Source organism: Pezoporus wallicus, unplaced genomic scaffold (assembly GCF_028554395.1).
Source record: "Pezoporus wallicus isolate ANWC-B61680 ecotype Strahan unplaced genomic scaffold, APGP_CSIRO_Pwel_v1 contig_1851, whole genome shotgun sequence".
In the NCBI taxonomy this organism is placed as follows: domain Eukaryota; kingdom Metazoa; phylum Chordata; class Aves; order Psittaciformes; family Psittacidae; genus Pezoporus; species Pezoporus wallicus.
In genome coordinates this window covers 199489-219209 of record NW_026635653.1, presented here as the reverse complement: position 1 = coordinate 219209, position 19721 = coordinate 199489, and the positions used below count along the sequence as shown (strand labels likewise).

Genomic DNA, 19721 nt, shown 5'->3' with positions numbered 1-19721 from the left:
AAAATATTGCACTGAGTTTTGTACTTTGTTTGGCTGCATCAGCTTCTCTGTATGGACTCACTTGATGTTATACAATAAGATTTAAAATACAAAAACCTACTCCAACTGCTGTGACAGCCATTTTCCACAAAAGCAGTGTGGCAAATTGATTTATTTCTAAAACTAGAAGTAAGCTGTGTTTCAGTCATACTCTTTGTTTTTGGGGTTGCGGTATCAAGACAACTGTAGCCTAGATAAATGTTAATTATAGACAGATTGTTGACAATTGAGTTTTGAAAGTGTGTCTCAAATGGGCCTATCCTTTAGTATGAGAATATAAAAAATCACCTTATATCAATAAAGCGTTTCTCAGTATCTTTCCTACAACTTCCTGAATAAAAAGAAATTAGGGTATCTTCAGATTCATTTCTTAAAGTCCCCACACTGTCCTCCTCCACTTCTCCCACCTCAATGGCATTAATTGAAGTATTATCCTTCCTGGACCGGGATTTTATTCATCTTCTAGCTCTTTCTTTGCAGGCATGGGCGAGACTGTAAGTATTTTATACTAAAACAGAGTGTTATTTTTTTTGTCAGTTGTTTGTATAAGTAGATATCTGTTTATTCATGCTTTGCTGTAATTCTTGCTTTGTGAGATACTGGTGCTGGTGTAGACTAGTCTGTGAAAAATCTAAATTAATTTTAAATATAGTTTCATTAGAATTGTCTTAATTAGAACTCAGTAAACGGTGCTTTGCTCCATTGAAGCATATTTTTCCAGAAAAGATTGCATCAATTTACTGTGAGTGTCATTAGTGCATTGTGTAGTGTAGAGCATGCAAAACATATGTGCCTTCAGTAACACTACGTCTGGAACCGCTTTCAGACACTTTGGTTCACAGATCTCAGACATATTGTCACAACCCATTACTTAAATCAACATTGTGTTCTTTCAAAATTATTTTTTCCCCAGTTGAGCCTTGTGATGTTGGCAGTCAACAGGGGATTACTTTTAAATAATGTTTGAAGTGGCCCCAAGAGCCGAGCCAGCTCTGGAAGGGAGAATGACAAGGGAGCCCTGAATGCAGCTCCTCCACCTGTGTGGATGTATGCACATCTAATCATTTTCAGGCTCCAATGATAAATAGAAATGTCATCCCCAAAGAGGCAGACTCCAGTTGTAAGAAATAGAGCCATTAAGCAATTTCACAGTTAAGCATATTTTATTTGCTTGGAGTATTAATTGGTTATGTTGCAGGCTAGTGAGAATCACTCTTGAGAAGCCTTATTCCAAAGAAAACACTTTTTTTCATAGAGCAGCCATGAATATTCAAGTAGTGAACCTTGATTTGAGTGTGCATTTCCACACATTGATTTTGTCACGTGCAATGTGGTCACTGTTCCTGGAGTTTCTCTCTGTGGTGTTTCCAGATGACATTCATCAAAGAGTCTGACCTACTGGAACGGAAAGGGATTCTGTGTTTATTTTGTCTTCAAGAGATTGACTCCATTGTAGCAGCGGTAACTAATCCAGCTTCATGTCTGTCCCTAAATAAATGCTTCTTTATTATTTTTATCAGGGCCAGCCAGGACTTCTTGGATCTCAGGGGTTCACTGGTCCACCAGGATTGATGGGAATCCCAGGAGTGCAAGGTCCCAAAGGTCACAAGGGTGAAAGAGGACAGCCAGGAATAAGTGGACCCAAAGGAGAAATGGTAACTTCTGAATTGCAGATGTTTTAGCTGACAAGCAAAATACTGGGCAGAGCATCATTTTAATTGCGCTGTTTCATTCTAGGGGCAAAGAGGAGTCACTGGATTCCCCGGGGCAGATGGTGTGCCTGTAAGTAGCTGTTTACCTCATCTTTAAGAAATCACCAACTGCAAATATTGCAAGCTAGTTTAAAGCCTTTGTGCTTTAATTAAAATAGCTGGGCTAAATTCAGCATCAGCCACATACACAGTTTTAAGCTAAGGGCATTTGTTGGACTGGATCTGCAGCTAGACAAGATCTCAGGATCTGTGCTTCCTCTCATTCCCTCAGATAATTAAGGTCCATTTGCTTTGTCCTATGGAGAAAGTCCCTTGCAAAGGGGACAAGAAAGGATAGAAATTTCCTGTGTCCCTGGAGGTTACCCAGCTAAGTATGTTCTTTTGTAGGGAAGAGCTGGGAGATAACTACTTCACATCTCTTAAGCTTGTGAGCAAAGGACACCAGTGGGTCATTCCTTAATTATTTCAGAGTTGAAAAGCACATAGAAAGACCAATGATTTTTAGAATACTAACCATTGCTATTTGTGTTATAGCTCATGTGGCATGCTTGAGATAGTCTTAAAAAACTTCCTAAACACTGTCAAACTTTGAACAAATTGACCAGGTCCGTGAAACTGAAACATTCAAAGAGGAAAGCCGGGTAAAGTTCACAGCACAGTATTTTCCCAGCTTACACTTCTTTACATCTTGTGTCATAAAATAACAAAGAAATCTGAGTCACTGGAATCCCTGGACAGAGTTCCCAGGCTTGGGTTTCCTTTCTAGTGCTCCTTGACACCGGGGCCCCACTCTGCAGCCCACGCATCCACATCCACTCTCCTTTCACCCTTGTTTGTTTCCAGAAGAGTTCCCTATTGAGATTCAGGGCTTTCTCTCTCACAATCTTTCTCTTCTCCCTCTTTCTCACTCTCAAAGGAAAAGCAGAGGACTCTCCCATTTTTATTAACACCCCTGATGCCAAGGATCTTGTTCATCTCACCATGTCACACTGACTTTTTTCTAAGCATCCTCAGGAGGAGAGTAAATTGCTGTGAAGCTTGGTGTTGCTGGACCACTTCTCTTACCTGAGCAAGTTTTCTTTTTCAGCCCTGCCTTCCCAACCTCTGCATGTTGGTTGTGAAGGATAAATACCTTCAGACAGTACTTGAACCCGTATGGTCACTATGTCCTGTCCTCAAGCTCCCTTGCCCTTCCCACTAACTTATATTCACCAAACTCAACCAGTTTTCTCAGGCCGAGACTAACACTGACCATCAGACAGCAGGTCGATAGGTACAGGTATGAACTGTAATGACACGGTGTTAGAGTGTGAGGCTAGAGGCCAAGAGAGGATGGTGGCAAGCCTCAGTGTCTTCTGATGTGAGGAATGCCAGACTTGTTAGAGTGTCCTGGCTTTAGCGGTAGCAATTAATTTTTCTCCTTCTTGGTAGCTGGTGCAGTGCTATGTTTTGACTTCCAGCCTGGGAACAGCGCTGATAACACCGATGTTTTCAGTTGTTGCTAAGTAATGTTTACCCTGACCAAGGACTTTGTGAGGCTCATGCTCTGCCAGGGAGGAGGGGAGGCTGTGAGGAAGCAGAGACAGGACACCTGATCCAAGCTAGCCAAAGAGGTATTCCATACCACAGCACGTCATGCCTGGGAGGGTAACTGAGACTTACCCGGAAGGACACGGGGTCTTCTGGGTTGGACTCGTTTCTCGGCGGGTGGTATTGTATTCTCTTCCCTTGTTATTTTCCCTTATCATTGTTGTCGTTGGTGGTAGCGGTGGTGATTTGTGTTGTACATTGGTTGCTGGACTGTTCTTGTCTCAACCCGTGGGAGTTGCACTCTTTCGATCCTCCTCCCCATCTCTCCGGGAGCGGGGAAGGGGAGAGCCCGGGGCAGGGGGGCCTCGATTGCTTCCAGCCCAGCACCACTCACTGGGAGTGAGTGAACGAGCTGTTTGGCTAGGGTTTAAACCACGACATAGAGCTAGGTAAGGACATGGACAGATTTCCTGTAGGCAAGGGAGCAGAAGCAGAGAAAACTCTTATTCTAGATAGAAGAGAAAGAGAAAAATATCTTATGTTAGTTTCTGGGTTTTCTCACTTGAGTCCCTTGGAAGAAAGAGCTGATCAAGGGTATACTTGCTTCTCATCAGCCTCAGGGCGAACCAGAAGCAACAGCGATTAAGGTGAATATAGGTACAGCAATGAAAATCCAGCTTGAGACAGGAATAACTTTTCAAAGTCTCAGTGTGGAGGTTCTGCAGTGCCCCTCACTCCCTTGCTTTGAGGCCTGCTGTTTTTTTCCATGCTTAAATCCTCATCACAACACTCAAGCTAGCTCCAAAAGCATCTCTGACTGGTTTTTCCTGGCTTGGAAGCTGTTCAAAGTCAGTGAGGAACCTTTCTTCCCACTCTTCCAGTGTGAAGCACTAAAATGCTTAAAAATCCCAGTTCTTAGTGGCTCTCTGTACAGCAGCCTCATCTGGCTTAGCTCTCTTGCTTAACAGAGCCTACATTGAACATAGCTTTCTTACCCTTTCTGAAAGGTCCTTCACTACTCATTTTTTCATGCTGTCTGGGGCATCTGGTTCAAGCTGCAGCTATATTAAAAAAAGGCACTGTCTGTTTCTGTCTTTGAAAATCATAGTTTCCCATGGATCCAAGCCTTGGGCTTAATGTGAGAATGTCTAAATACTGTGTGACTACAGGAAAAGGAAAACTAGAAACAGATGGATAGATAAACACTTGTTTTTTTTCCCTCAACAGGGTCATCCAGGGCAGCCAGGATCAAGGGGGAAACCAGGTCATGATGGCTGTAACGGGACAGTAGGTGACCCTGGTGACTCGGGAACTCCTGGATTCTCTGGTTTCCCTGGTACCATTGTAAGTAGCTGGCAGTAAGGGAGCACCTGAAGGTAAAATCATTGCTGAAGGGAGTTTTAGTCACATGTGTTTTGGAAGCAAATGGGACATCTCTTAATGGAGCTCCCTTTTGGCCCAGCAGAGCATACATGCGAACTTACCATGGACACAGTGGGCTATGCTTAGTTACTGAATTGCAGCCAGGGCTGGGAGGTCTGCCCAGAGCTATATCTGTCATGTAGGTATTGCAGGGAGAATACTTCAGGAAAACCTGTACACCACCAACAGTGGTAAAATAATCTTAAAATGACAACTTCTGATGAAAGTAACCTTTTCCTTCCCTGTCCCATGGCCAAAGTACTGGCTTTCATGGCACGATACATAGGATCATGCTGAGGTGAGCAGGGGCTCCTGGATTTACCAGAGCACGTGTCAGCCCCTGGGGAGCTGCTGCTGCAGCTTTAGCTAGGAGGTGCTACCCTGTAATACCACTCCCAGGTAATGGGGGATTCTTCCCATGGAATCAGAAAGTCACTCTTACGTACTGTGAGGGCTTACACTTTGATTTTAAACCATGAATTTCCAAAGCTGGGCATAGTCTCTGTCTCTAAACAGTGGTATGTATATACTCATGAAAACCCCAACAAATATTTTTCATTACTCTTAGCTGTTCATGTGTTAACATATATGATCTGAAAGCTTACTTTATAATTATTTTTTTTGTCACCTCTAGGGAGTCCAAGGGCCAAAGGGCCAGAAGGGGGAACCCTATATACTGCCACCGGATATCACAAGCAGATACAGGGTATGTCTGTAACTCCTGTGAGTTATTCATGCTCAGTACAGTTTTACAAACAAACAACGGATTTTTCTTACACTCTGACAGACACGACACAAGAGGCACACTTTGATTCTGTGTAGGCTTTGCAAGGCAGCTTCTGCTTTCTGTGGTTACAATAGTCTTATCTGATATCCGGGGGGGGGGGGGGGGGGGGGGGGGAATGTCCCTTCAGTTATTTGCAAGGAATTCCAGCCTACAGGTGGATTGCAGAGGCACTGGTGTTGTAGTTCAAGTATTGCCCTCTTTATTCAATGACTACCTTTATATCATAGAGTCATAGAATAGTTAGGGTTGGAAAGGACCTTAAGATCATCAAGTTCCAGCCCCCCTGGAACTAAACCATATCACCCAAGGCCTCGTCAATGGCAAATCACTCGTCATAATTTTGTCCACAGAATTATTCTGTTTACTGTTACCATCCTTTCTTTGTAATTTTCATGCTGGAGTTTGGTTGACATAGGATAAAATATGCTTCAATATATTATTTAGTTAGTAAAGCCAAAGTATTCCTAGGGGTCTAATCCTACTGTATCTAATCTTTACAGTTGTTTTGTAATCACTTGTAGTTTTTTCTCATATATATAGGCTTGTATAATTTGAAGGTATCAGATAGAAGTAATGGGCCATATACAGTATTAGAGAACAAATTGTGACAAATTGATGTACAAAGCTACATTTAAGCTGTACTCAGCACAGAAGGGATCTGCTGACATCGTTTATGTCTATTTTGTGTCAGTGATGAATGCCAAAATAGATTTTTCTGTTGGTATCTTTGTAAGCTGCCCAGGTTTTTTAACTACTTCTTTTGCTTTCAGAAACTCTTCACATCTGCACTTGTTACTAATTAGGAATGATTAAGGAATAATTAAGTAATGATTAAGAGTTGTTCAAGTATATTGTGCCCAAGGATGCCAAGGATGGATACTGACACCTGTCTTCATTTCAGAAAGTGTTTGGTTCCACAAATTATTCTGTTAACTAAATACAAATTAACCAGATAGCTAGGATGCTATTAAAAGTGATTGAAGGTGTCTGGACTGAATGCCGCATTATTTATGGGTATTGGAATATCTTTGCGCTAGAACAGTTTTGGGTCCAATTTCCAAAAACATTTCAACATGTACTGCGGTTAAAATATGTGGTCACTGAAAACAGTGTGTTCCAAATGCTTTTAGTGACTCAGAATTGACTCAAAACGATTCAGTAATTCCCATGCAACTCATGAAATATGAACCTGTACTTGTATTTCAGCTAAGGTTATAGCCCTAATTAAGCCACTGGTTAGACAGGATTTTTCAAAAAAGAATTATATGTGGCCTGTTATCCATTTCAGCCTGGTAGTTTAGATCCATAACTTCCTTAGCCAATTTTGTATCCTCCTATTGTACTGCATGCAACTATGTATGCAACTATATATGCTCTGTATACGAAGCACAAAATCCATGTGGCCCACGTTTGGTTAACTCAACACCTGAATCGAATGCATCTGTGTGTAAGGGTTTGTGTAGCATTGTATACTGTGATTAGTTTTTGGAATGAGAAAAGAAATAGTGAGAAGAATAATTTTTTAAAATTATTTTTGTATATAGCATTTATCGCATTTTTTGCTTGTTTTTTTAGGGGGAACCTGGGGAGCCAGGGTTCAGTGGTTTTCCAGTAAGTAGTACTACAGCAAATGTGATAAAATGTCAACAGTAACTGATACCAGAACAACATTAGTTGATGGCTGGGCATTCTTTTTGTTTAAAGGGACCTCCAGGTACGCTGGGTATTCAAGGACCTCTTGGTCCAAGAGGAGAGCGAGGAAGACCAGTAAGTATATTTAAAATATGTTCTGGAGAAAATTAAAACCTAACAAAAGAATTATCTCAGCAAGTCCCATTATGTTGGATTGTAATTTAGCAAATGAGTAGAGAAGCAGGTTAAAAGTAGCAGGTAGGTGTCCTTGGATGCAAAACCTTTTTAAAAGTATTGTGAAACACTGATTCTACAAGAATGAATATTGCAAAAAGAGATATAATTTGTTTCACACCAGATTGCCAGAGGCTTTTGATTTATATTGTATTTCTTTAACCTCCTTGAAAGAGTCTTGTTTGTAAAGATTACTCAATGCTATCCAGTCTACATCCCCCACACACTTAGTTATCAAAGGTATCAGGACCTAAATATATTATCTTTAGTGATCATAAAGAATATATATTTAGCTTTCCACACTTCCCATAGGAGATTGGATAGATAGATAACAGTCTTCATTAGTATTTAGAATACAATTTTATTTTTAAACTAGTTTGTAGTCATTTTCTCCAAAATCAGCATGTACAGCATTGACGTTGACAACTGCTGCTGAATAGTTCTTTGAGAAGAATGTTTTCTCTCCAGATACCATTCTACATTTCTTATTACCGTGGTTAATAATTTTAGGGGTAAGAAGCAGATGTTCAATATGTTTCATCTTCTTTATACTTGCTTTATTTTCCTGTAAGACAACTTTATAGCATTTTGCTTTTTTGTTTATTTTGACAAAAATTCACTTCAGACCTGCACTACATCACTGATTTGAGGGGAAGAAAGGCAACTAATCAGGGCTTTCTACACACAGCCTCCACAGCTGTTGTCAGGCACCCCCCCTCCAAAACAACGTATGTTTCTACGACTAAATCCACAGCATGCTAAACCTTTCCAAAGCTGTTTTCTGCAGTGACCTGTGTTATCGTCTGGAGTAAGCTGCATCTTGTCTTTCTCCTCTGGTCCTCCTGAAGCAGGATCTCCTCAGTCTTTTACTAACTCTTCCTTTAGAGTGAACCCACAGCATTCATGAGCTTCATACAGGAGCCCAGCCTGCAATGACTCATATTCCCAGTGTGCTGTCTTGGATGTCAGGAATGCTATAAACCATACATTTTCTGAGGCTCATGGTGGCATCCCTCTGGTTGCCATCTTTCAAACACTCTTCCCAAGTAGATGGATGCCCACCATCTCCAGCTTTTAGCAAAATATCTTCAACTATACTTACTGTCTCTAAAGCTGTGACTCACCTGTGAGAGGGCCCAGTAGATGTGTCAGCAGCTCACAGATTACTTGACTAACCAAAACTAATTAAAAAACTAATTTTTTCAGTATTTTTTTTCACCTTTCCTACATCTGATAGAGGTTTTAATTTTTTCAGTAATTTTTTTTCACCTTTCTTATATCTGATGGAGAATTTAATGTGCAGAGCTGTTTGGAGCCTGCTACCATAGCTGACTGAAGCAAGGCAGGTTGTATCTCCAATTTGAGGCTTTCCTCCAGCTTTTCTTGTAAGACTCTGGCAGCTTCTGTTCCTGTTATATTTTCATTTCCCGCTATCTTCCTTTGATTTCATTGTGTACAATACCAAATAGGTAATCTGAGATGCATGTATTAGTTCAGCTTCCTTTACAGATGGGTACTGTGGCAGGGCATCAGTCCAGTGAAGTCCAGTGAAGACATGCTTAACTTTAGTTATCAGCTTAAAATGTTACAAGGTCAGGATCCAAAACCACAAATTCTTCTTATTTGAAATTAACATGGGATTTCATTAGGTCTAAACTGGGAGACTGTTATTCTGTTAGGAAAGATCATGATGTGACTTAGGAGGGTATTTTTAAGAACAGTAAACACAGCTAATACGAAGAGGATAGCACAAAGCTGAGGAATACAGCTCAGAAATAAATGAGAAATAAATACTTACATTTTGGACATAAAATAGCTAGTGTCCTGCATGCATTGATTAGAAAGTTGACAAGTAACTTGCTTTCCCCTATTGTGTTTCTTCAGGGACCACCAGGGCCCCCAGGACCACAAGGACCACAAGTAAGTCTGTGTCAGAGTTGTTTATGTTGATTTTGTGTTGCTGAGGTTTATCCAATACCTACTTGAAAGCGGTAAAATAAAGAACCACAGGCTGCACTAAAGCTTGTGTAGCACAGGACTCTCTGTGTTGGCTGCATACCACAAGAAGTTAATCTTACACTGGGACTGCCTACCCTGAAGAGATTAAGCCACATCTAGAGCCACATTTAATTTGCTACTGTAATTACAGTAGCTTCCCATTAACAGAGAACACTTGCAGTCTTAACAGTATTCAGCTATATCACGGAAGAAAAATATATGAGTTCATTGTTCCAGCCCACTTAGGTGTTTTTATTTAACATTCAGTGCTATTAAAAAACTTGCAAAAGAAATACTTGATCTTTTCGCAACATTACTCAGTGAATGACTTGAAGTCTGTTTTATGTAGCACTGGTAGCATGAGATGTTAATTAGAGTTGTCTTTCTGAATGTTTATTTCTAAAAAATACTCTTAAATCTATAAAAAACCTTGACAGTAAACCTAGACTATTATTTGACTGCAGTTCAGTGGTGTCCCAAGGACTTGCAAGCCTGAAAAGGCCTTTAAGCATGTTTAAATTTGAATTTTACATTAGAAAACTGAGTCATACATGAAGTAAATCTTGACCTACTGTTTTTGCAGGGTAACAGAGGTCTTGGCTTCTATGGAGAAAAAGGTGAACAGGTAAAGGAAAACTAATGAATTAGTGTCATTACTAATGGACAGGTTGCTGTTATTTACTATTTATAAAGGAACCTATTTTAATTACACTCTTAGTTTGCAGTTGTATCATGCAATTATAAGAGAAAAACAAGTATAGCTTTGAAAGTGATGATAATCTCCATAAGGAATGTCATAGCTGGACTAAGTTCTACATGTCTTGATCTTGCTTTGCCCTCATTTACACCACACAGAGGCAACACTTCTGAAATTTGTAAAGCATGACCACTTTATATAAAGCAATAATCTTTACCGTCATTCTGGAAACTTATGAGACAAGAACAAGTATTGCTATATGTTAATCCCAGCACAAAATAAATTTATCTTGCCATCAATTTATTCAGAGGTTTAGAACCATACATCTAGGAGGGGCAAATCTGCATTGCTCCTTTTGTTGCAGTTCCTTAGACCACGTGCTGATCAACAGCTTGGCAAGGTATTACAACTGTTAGTAAATGTACTCTTACGCTTTTCCTGCAGGGCCCTCCTGGTCCTCCAGGTCCACCTGGGCTTCCTACAAGAGAACTGATGGGTGTCCCCTCTGACAAACACAAGGTAACTACAGGGTATTTTGCCAAAATACACAAGGAACTAAGCTCTGCAGTACCAAAACTGAAATACTGTACAATTGTGCTTTAACATATAGTATGTAGAATACTTTAGTATATCAAAAGAGAAATCTACTTTCCCATAGCTTGGATCATGAAGTATTTATTGAAATAGTGGTAGCTAAAGTAATCCAGAAAGCACTTTTCACAGACTAAAGGTGCCTTTGGCAAACTTACTATTTTTGTTTAACTATGCGACTAGTGGCCATCACTCACATTTTCTCATTTTACAAGCAGCAATACCTGCTGAGAAATCATCTAATATCTTATTTTTCATAATAGTGAGTGACATTTTCTTGCTTTAAAAGAAGCGTATCTTTAGGGAAGCTGTCTGAATTACTGTGTTCATAGCTTATCTGTGTGATGCAGTGATTTGTATACTTAGAATTGAGGCTTATTCATACATATTGGAGAAATCCTCAACAGCAAGATGTATCTTATTCTTATCTATTACTTCTTGCTGGCAGAAGAGTTTCTCATACCCTGTGTGTGTATGAGAACCAGACCAGTAGTTTTTCATCTCAAATTTGAAGCTAGAAAGTTCATTTGGCTCATGGAATTTCTTCAGTAAGATAAGTAAATTGTTATGACACTGAAAAATCTAAAAATGCTTTTGATGGTCTGCAGTCTGCATTAAGTAATGCATATGTTGGAATTTTCATGACTAAGCAGAAATGTCTGCATATGAGCTACTTCTTAGAGAGTCTTTATATTCAGTGGATACATGATCAATATAGTGAGCAGACTTTAGGCTATGATTTGTCTGATCCTAACAGGAATTCTTACTTCTGATGAGACAATTAATAGATAATTGGCAGGTAAAAATGGAAGAATATGCATTTATTTATAGGCGATACTCGGGCACTCACCACCCAGACATCTCATGAATAAGCCTGGGAAGCCCCTGAGGTGTTCACATTTCTAGAAAACTTTTCAGAAAAAAAATCAAATATTTTTTTAAAGAGCAAATTTTAAAAATTTCTTGTGAAAAAATGCATTTCATATGACAAGTGTATGGATAAAGAACAGGACAGGAGTGGTACTTTTTCACTCTTGATAAACATTTGTCACTTTGTGTTTTAGAAAAGTCATTGAAATGTAAAGGGGAATGCCTAACATACCTGAATACTTTTTCTTTATTGTTAGGGTGAAAGAGGAGACCCTGGACAAAAAGGGGAAGCTGGAATTCCAGTAAGTCAATGGGAGAAGAAGAAAACAAATAACATCTGCGTTACTGCTGGTGCATTCTTCATTGAAATGGTGCAGTATAGATATGGAGCAGCATAAGCAGAGACACCATTTCTGATGCTTTAGCAAAGCTGAATATGACATGTAATAAACTCCACAGTGCAATCAGTCATTCTCTTACTGGTTTACCAAAATAAGATTTTCCCTCAAGCACTTTTTAACTTTAGCTATGTTTAAAAATTCCACTAAATTTCATTAAATAAGCATATACAGAAATTATCTCAATCCTTTTCAGTCTACTCTCTACCACATACAGACTTTTGGAATCAGTGGTCAGTAAGTCTGTTGAGTAAGTGGACAGTAATCCCATGTGTTGCTGTATCATTTAGATCTGTCAACCAGGCTTGACTGAATGTGGTTTAGTTAACTTATTCAGTTGCAATCTCTAGACTATCTAAATAGCTTTGCCACTGAATGGTGCCTTTTTACTTCCCAGAGTGGTTTAAAATACAGTCTTTACCAATTAAGGATGCCCCACTGAGCATTCTGCAAATCTTTATTTTCTCAGATGATCTGGTTAGCTTCTCCGCAAGGTTGTGGGAGAAGGTCACAGTGTGAGCCCTGATGCCCTCCATGTGCAGTTGCTAGCCAGTTCTTCAGCTGTTGGTCAGATTTTACACATGTAGAATTTTGTCAGCTGCATTAGCAAAACTGTAGATTTTATGCTGATGTAGCAAAAGGGAGTATGTGTTTCTTCCTTTTTTTTTTTTTTTTCTTTCTAGAATGGACAGCAGCATGACTATGTTTGCCAAATAGCTCTCTCAAGCTACAGTTTGGGCATCAGCTGAGTTGCTTGATTAGTTGTATAGCTGAATAATTGCTTTGGCTCTTCTTTTAGAGTTGCAGCAACAGAAAAAATAAAGAGGTGATAGGAGGGAAACCCTGTCTTCTCCCTAACGGCCTGCTCCTGCTATTGTAATGAAGCAAGCATATTACACTTAATTTTAAGGACAACAGTTCTTTCACATGCAGCTATTATTAGATCCTCCATGTGTTACAATAATGTTTTTTTCCTGTTTAGCTTCCATAAAACAGTCTTACATTTTTTTTGCATATAATGAAGAAATACATTAAACTAATTTGTAATGTTTCCTAGGGTGTACTTCTTCATGTCCCTGAAAAAGGTGAAGAAGGGGTAATAGGCTTCCCAGGACAAAGGGTGAGTCACTCATTAAAGGTAAAATTCACCCAGATGAATTTGCAAGTCCAAGCTGAGACTTTGCCTTCAGGAGCAAAACACAGATTAACAAACTATAGAAATGATAGTTCTTCAGCCCACCAGGTGCCTGATACAGGAAAGCAAAAAGGTCATTTTGAAATTATAGTGGGAAGAGGCCTCTCTGGGCCTCACAGGTATGCCTATACCATCTTTGGGAAGCCTTGTGTATTTCTTATACCTAAAGCTGTGCTCACTAGCCAGAGCTACTGTGCTGGTCCTCAGCACAGACTCTACTCCACTGTTTCCGTCTTAGGTCTCTTCAGACAATGGCTGACAAACACAAGTTTGGTTCTGGTTACTTGTGACCCCAGAAAAAAAAAATAGCTTAAATACTACTACCTTGTAGCATCAGTGGACGCTTTGGCGGGGGGCAGTGTTTCTAAAATGTTTAAACAGTGTGAAAACAGTACTGAGCACGTATTTGAAAAAAAATCTCAGCCATTTTTAAAATCTTCATGGTCAATTTACAATGTATTGATTAAGAGATAAAAATCAAATACCAGATTAGATTTCAGACCTCCTCTGTTTGCACCATACATGAATATTATTGGAAAAGCATCTGAACTCTGACTGTTAGTGTTGCAGTTTCAAGCTGTCAGATTTATTCTATCTCAGGAATAATAATGGTTCTTCACCATTAGGATGTTAGGATGATACTTTATTATGCTACTTTTATTGTGCCTTCATAGGGACTGCCTGGCATCAATGGTTTTCCAGGACTTGGTGGAGAAAGAGTGAGTATCTCATACCAGACTGTTGTTTCTAACACATATGTAGACAATCTGTCTAAAAAGTAAACTGTAGAGGACAAACCCTGCCTGTAATTACACCAGCTGTAGCCTAACAAATATCATCTGGATTCAACCATCATTGTAGTTTTGGGTCAGTTCTTTTTCTCATCAGTGAAAAAAAACATGGTCCTATAATTAAAGTTTGTTTTAAGAGCACAACAGGGAGGTGTCATTTTCATTGTTCCCATTACTGTGACCATGATTTCTGTAATTTTATTCCGACATGCAGAAACTTACTGTTTTGAATAGCGTTGGGCATTATGGTTAGACTTATATATCACAAAAGAAGAAGAGAAATAAGAGAAGAAAAATGATAAAAGTACCAGGTAAATCTCTGTCTCCATGGAAACACAACCAAACATTTAAAGTAGCATTCTGTCAGAGAAGAGCTCACATTTTCTGTTTGGTGTCAGAAAAAGGCTTCCTCCGTCAACCTTAGAAATCACTTCCATGAGGTATTCAAATAGCTGTGGTGTACTCAAATGCATGACTTTTCCATGTTTCTCCATACTTAGTTGTGTAAGGATTTGTCCTGCCACCAAGGCATAACAATTACAACATGAAGCACATGGGACATGAAAGTACATGAAATATGAAAAATAACAGCTGTTTGGTCCAGTCACAAAACCTGCTGGTGTGGAAGGGAATATGCTATCAGCAATACATACGTGGAGAGGCTGGTGCAAACCCCATTAAAGCCCATTGATTGACCTTAACATAGGCTCATACTCCAGTCAGGAATGGTCAGTGACTTCCCCTTCCTGAGGGTGAATCTTGGCAACATTTTTATCAGAAGATACATTTCTTTTGATGGAGTATCAGTGTATAACGTGTATAAGACGGGACAGCCTACTCGATGTGCTGTTCACAACAGCCATCTTTTTGTTGCTTTTTGAGTGATTTGATTCTTAAGAAAGAAGGAAGGATGGTTAAGTCTGCCTGCGCACAGATAAAGCTGCGTTTAATTAGGAAGTTGCTGGTTTCACTTTAAGTCCGCCAGCTCCACCTAGTGTAGAGATTTTACACCTGGGTGAAGAGACTCCTTTCTTCATGGTCTGATGTACAGTTGCCATTATGGGAAGGACTTTGAAGCATGCAGTTTAATTTGTGACATAGACCCATAGAATCACAGAATGGTTTGGGTTGGAAAGGACCTCAAGATCATCTTTCTGTCAGCTGTGGTATTATAATGCTTTAAAACTGCGTAAGTGACTTATAGAGTGACTTACTAATATTCAAGCTCTGTGAAATTTGGGAGGTACGGAATTTTAAATAAACTGGTTTCTAATCTAACTAGTATGAATTATACAAATCTATTGGCTTCAGTAAAACTGTGTTAATTGGTATCTGTTGATGATCTGGCCACTGTTTTCTAAGAGTTTACCTTTTAAACACTAGCCTTTTTCCAGAGTACATATGAACATTTTCTATAGTCAACAAAAGTTGTCAAAGAGCCAAGTAAGGCACACAGAAGAGATCACCTCTTTTATATCAACATCACTGAAATCTGCACTTTGCTCTGTGTACTCCAGCAGCTGAAATAGTCTCTCATGTAGGAGGTACTGTGCTTTACTACATGTGTTTTAATTCACGTGCTTCGGATTTCAAGACTTTTAAAAGAATGAAGTGGGCGGGACCTTAAGTATTACAACATTTGCTGAGGCGGGGATGAAAAATTTTCTTTGAGGTACAGCATGCTCCAGGAGTGGGAGAATTGGATGAAGGCACCTCAGGGCTGGTCCTGAGTTCTTCTCATTCAGCCAGGAAATCCCTCTTCGGCCAAACAGGCTCCAGCTGCCTGGAAAACAGTAAAAGGGACCTGTGCACTTCAGTGCTGTTTCACTGTTCACTGTTTACATTCCATGTAAAATATGTCCACTCCTAATGATTCAGACTCATTTAGTCTTCTTGCAGCAGGTTGGTGTGTTCTGGCTGCCTGACCCATGTGTCTCAGGGTCAGCTGGCATGGAAGGGATCCCCTTTCTGCTTCCCCATTACTTCAGCCTCCATGGGACAGCGTGAATGTAGGTGCTCCTTCCATCTGCACCACTGCCACGGGTGACAGAGCCTGCGCCACAGTAGGTCCCTCTGGCCTTTGATGGGAGTTAGGCTTGGTCCAAGACGTGTAACATCAAAACAGAAAACTTAATGGTATTACCCAAATTACCAGACCACAGGGAAACAAATTGCTCCTCTCTGTTGCATAGTTTTAACACTAACATCAGAGGAAGCAAGTAATTTTATTCTCTCTCTGATAAGGAAAAGTCAATTATTTTTATGTGTATTACAGGGTTTTCCAGGATTTGATGGTCCACCAGGTGTCTATGGTCCTCGGGGAGGCAAGGTACTGCTTTATTCTCATTTGCCAGGAGCAATAAAGCAAATGTGATTTTGCTTGCTTTTCTGTCATGTAATAACAATTGTGTTTCTCATCATTGTAGAACCAGTTATGTAGTTCGTTAACTTGAAATCTCAGAGATTTCTGAAAGGTCATGTCAGTTTGTTTCTTTGGGTTTCCTGGGCATTTTAAAAGGAATTCTCTAGAATAATGTGCTTAGATGTGATACTTCAGTTTCTGTTAACAGGGGGAGCCAGGCGACATTGGTCTTCCAGGACCAGATTCCTATCTTCCTTCCCACATCCCAAGGAAAGGTACATCTTCTTTGCTTAGATTGCTTATCTTAGCTGCATTTTACTACCTTATACATAGATCAAAAGCATGAAATTTTGAGGATTCGACTCCTTAAAAGACTGGTTTGCTGAACTGTCCCAGAAGGTATAATTGCCTTCCAAGAGAGTGCTCTGATCACTGCTCTGCAGGCAGGTGGCTTCTTTGTCCTGCTGAAGCTGGATTGCTGATCAAAAGGCATCCATGCATTCCTGTGTCCAGAAAGAAGAAACAAGCAAAAAAGCCTGTGACTGTTGTCCAGTGAAAGGAAGAATGGGAGAGTCTGTCTTCTGTATCCTGTTTCAGAGACTCTGGATAAAGTGCAGCAATGGCAGTACAGCAGAGACCATTCTTATAGTCTAGTATTTAGAAATGAAAAAAAAAAAAAAAACACAAAAAAAGAAACCCAAACCAAACCAAAAATCAACATTAAAAACAATAGAAGAGGATTTTTTTTCCAACAAATTGATTTTGTGACCTTTCCACTAAATTTGTAGCACCCACTGTCAGATGTCCCACAAAGTCATGGCTTGCCAGACTAGAAACACATACAAGGTGATACCAGTTTGCCAAGATGAAAACTATTTCAGGGAAGGTGCCAGCAAACAACAAAGATGATCATAGACCATTGTCCCAGCCTTTGTCCTTATACCACTGAGTTTTCTGATCTTGTTGAAGAAAGCCAGAGAGCCTAACAATGAGTGGTTCCCTTTCTCCCAGTGAATGGGAGCAAGAGGCCCAAAATATTGTTCAAATCAAACACCCTGACAGGCTTTTAGGATCAGGAAAGACTGTGTAGGGAGAGGAGGAAACAGGTAAAGGGCTGACACACCATATGTCCTCTAGTGTCATTGACCTATGACAAGAGCATGATACCTCCCTACCGGCAATAGCCAGGCCCAGGCAGATGCTTTATCTCCTGGGGAACAGAGGAAAGCCCAAAGCTCACATATCATAGAGAGCTGGTCTTCTGTGCTTCTCAGGAGCAATTTAGCTCTAGCAGCATATTAGTAAGAGCTGAGAGATGTTCTTCTTCCTGTCACAGGCCATGTTCAGCTCCCAGATATATTTGGGCTTTACAGAAATCTCTCAAATTCATTTCTTTATTCAGCCTAGGCAGCATGAGGTGGCACGTTTTTGCATTTCTGAAACTATCTTTAAGAAACAAGTGCAAACTCTAATATTCTAAAGTCTTTGAATTTCCTAATCTTTACTTTTTAAGAACTGAGTAATTTGCAGTGTGACACAAGTTGGCATTTATGGGTCACAAATGGCATCACACTAACATGTGGTTTGTGGAACGGGGATGTCTTTCAGGTGTAAGAGGTGACCCAGGCTTTCCAGGTGTTTCTGGACTACAGGGAGACCCAGGAGAAGAGGGAGATCATGGACCTCCTGGTCTTCCTGGATTTTCTGATGGTAATATCCCATCAACAGATGTTCCAACAGCTTAACTTTATAGCCAGTTTCAACTGATACATGGTCAGGGATGTGGGGAATTTATGTGTGGACTGTGGATCATGCAGTGCAGAGTGGTAGATAACTAACTGCTGGGACAAAAAACCAGAGAAGCATTTTCCTCCAGCCTTGATGGAGCTCTGACAAAACAACTGGAGATGATGATGGAAGCTTGCTTCAGTAACTCCTATAGATTTGCTCAAGTGAGAAGTGCAGTTACCATTTTTACTCTATGCTAAATATCTCCATTTTTCCTTGCATGCTAGATGCAGTTGCATGAACTTTCCCTTCTGCTCCATTACAGCTCCTTGAGCACTGTTGTTAAGAAATTGTTTTGAACTTCTTCCCTGTTTCTATTCCAGCGGATGGGGATAAGCCAGGCTTACCTGGAGAAATGGGACCGAAAGGTGAAAAAGGTGAATCAGGATCTCCTGCTTATCAGGCAGGCCCACCCGGCTTTCCGGGTAAACATGGCACACCAGGACTCCGTGGTCCACCTGGTCCTGCTGGAGCCCCTGGTAAGTGCATAAAGAGAGATGACGAGAACTCAGAGGAACATCTGTGCTTATTTTAAAGACAGTGGTTGGCAAGGCAAAGTGATAAAGTAGATGGAGGAAATAAAATGAAATGTTTGGCAGGAAGGACACACAGGGAAGAGGTGTTGTGTGCTCTTCAATGAAGGAAAGGTTTCTATCAGTTTTAGACATTCCTGGTGAAATTTGAAAGAAAAGGTCTGTTTGGGGCTGGGGGCGAGATATGAGTGTCAAGGAGTGTCTGAGAGAGCTGAATTTCTTCTTTATCCTGGAGAAAAGAAAGCTAAGGGGAATCTTGCTGCTACTTTCCCCTACCTCTCAGGAGGTCATTGGGAAAATGAAACCAAATGCTTCACTAAGGAACACAGCAACAGGGCAAGAAGCAATGGTGACAAGCTGCAACAAAGGAAGTTCTGCTTAGGAAAACCTTTTTCACCATGAGAGTGGTCAGACACTGAACAGGTTGCTCAGAGAGACTGTAGACTCTCCATCTTAGGAGATACTCAGTACTTAGCTGGACAGGGTCCTGAGCAACTTGCTGCAGCTTTGAGGTTGGCCCTGCTTTGAGCAGAGGGTTGGACCAGGTGACCTCCAGAGGCCGCTTCTGACTGAGATTGTGGTGTGAAAAGCACAACACTGCAGTGCAAGAGCAGGAGTAGAGAAAATGATGTGCAAGAGGTGATCCAGTGCAGGCAGCCTGTGGTACTGCAAAGTGCTGAGAGAAGCTCAAGGAATTCAAGGTGAGAAAGAGCAAAGAATGGCAAGGATCATCTGCCACTGCAGATGGAAGTAGCTAAGAAAGTGTGTGGGGAGCTGTGAGAAGAGGTAGAGAGGAAGAGAGTAAGGGGTAGATAATAACAGGCTGGGTTAGACAGTAAACTCCATTAGGGAGAACAGAAAAGGGCAGATGCAGTGCAGCTCAAAGGAACAGGAAGGAAAGGGAATAAAAGTAAATCTACACTACATCAATTGCTATTTTTATTTGATTTATAGGTCCTCTCTTTGGATTAAAAGGACAGGAGGGGACGCCAGGTAGATTTGGCATACAAGGTTTCCCTGGGCCAAGAGGACAAAAAGGACCTAAAGGTAAGTTACAACAAATAACTCAACAGATGTTATGATAACAGGTAACAGATGCTGTTGTAAGCAGCACTATGTAAAGCTCCTGTTGTATTCAGTCT

The 19721-nt window shown here is 40.4% G+C and overlaps 1 protein-coding gene and 1 long non-coding RNA gene across 3 annotated transcripts in view; one reads left to right on the top strand and one right to left on the bottom strand.

Moving 5' to 3' along the window:
- COL4A2 (collagen type IV alpha 2 chain) overlaps positions 1-19721 on the top strand; it is a 145998-nt gene that overhangs the window by 92041 nt on the left and 34236 nt on the right. For both annotated transcript variants that reach the window (XM_057397219.1, XM_057397218.1), the window contains 17 exons: positions 1560-1694; positions 1777-1821; positions 4509-4625; positions 5338-5409; positions 7066-7101; positions 7195-7257; positions 9241-9276; positions 9938-9979; positions 10496-10570; positions 11770-11814; positions 12968-13030; positions 13780-13824; positions 16172-16225; positions 16467-16533; positions 17867-17968; positions 18370-18525; positions 19534-19626. In XM_057397219.1, the coding sequence (XP_057253202.1) occupies positions 1560-1694; positions 1777-1821; positions 4509-4625; positions 5338-5409; positions 7066-7101; positions 7195-7257; positions 9241-9276; positions 9938-9979; positions 10496-10570; positions 11770-11814; positions 12968-13030; positions 13780-13824; positions 16172-16225; positions 16467-16533; positions 17867-17968; positions 18370-18525; positions 19534-19626 (1246 nt within the window). The remainder of the gene's footprint in view (positions 1-1559; positions 1695-1776; positions 1822-4508; positions 4626-5337; positions 5410-7065; positions 7102-7194; positions 7258-9240; positions 9277-9937; positions 9980-10495; positions 10571-11769; positions 11815-12967; positions 13031-13779; positions 13825-16171; positions 16226-16466; positions 16534-17866; positions 17969-18369; positions 18526-19533; positions 19627-19721) is intronic.
- Positions 16608-19721, bottom strand: part of LOC130592700 (uncharacterized) — a 38062-nt gene continuing 34948 nt past the window's right edge. The window contains exons 4-5 of the long non-coding RNA XR_008970631.1: positions 18394-18522; positions 16608-16761 (exon numbers count right to left, since the gene is read on the bottom strand). This is a non-coding gene — a long non-coding RNA (uncharacterized LOC130592700). The remainder of the gene's footprint in view (positions 16762-18393; positions 18523-19721) is intronic.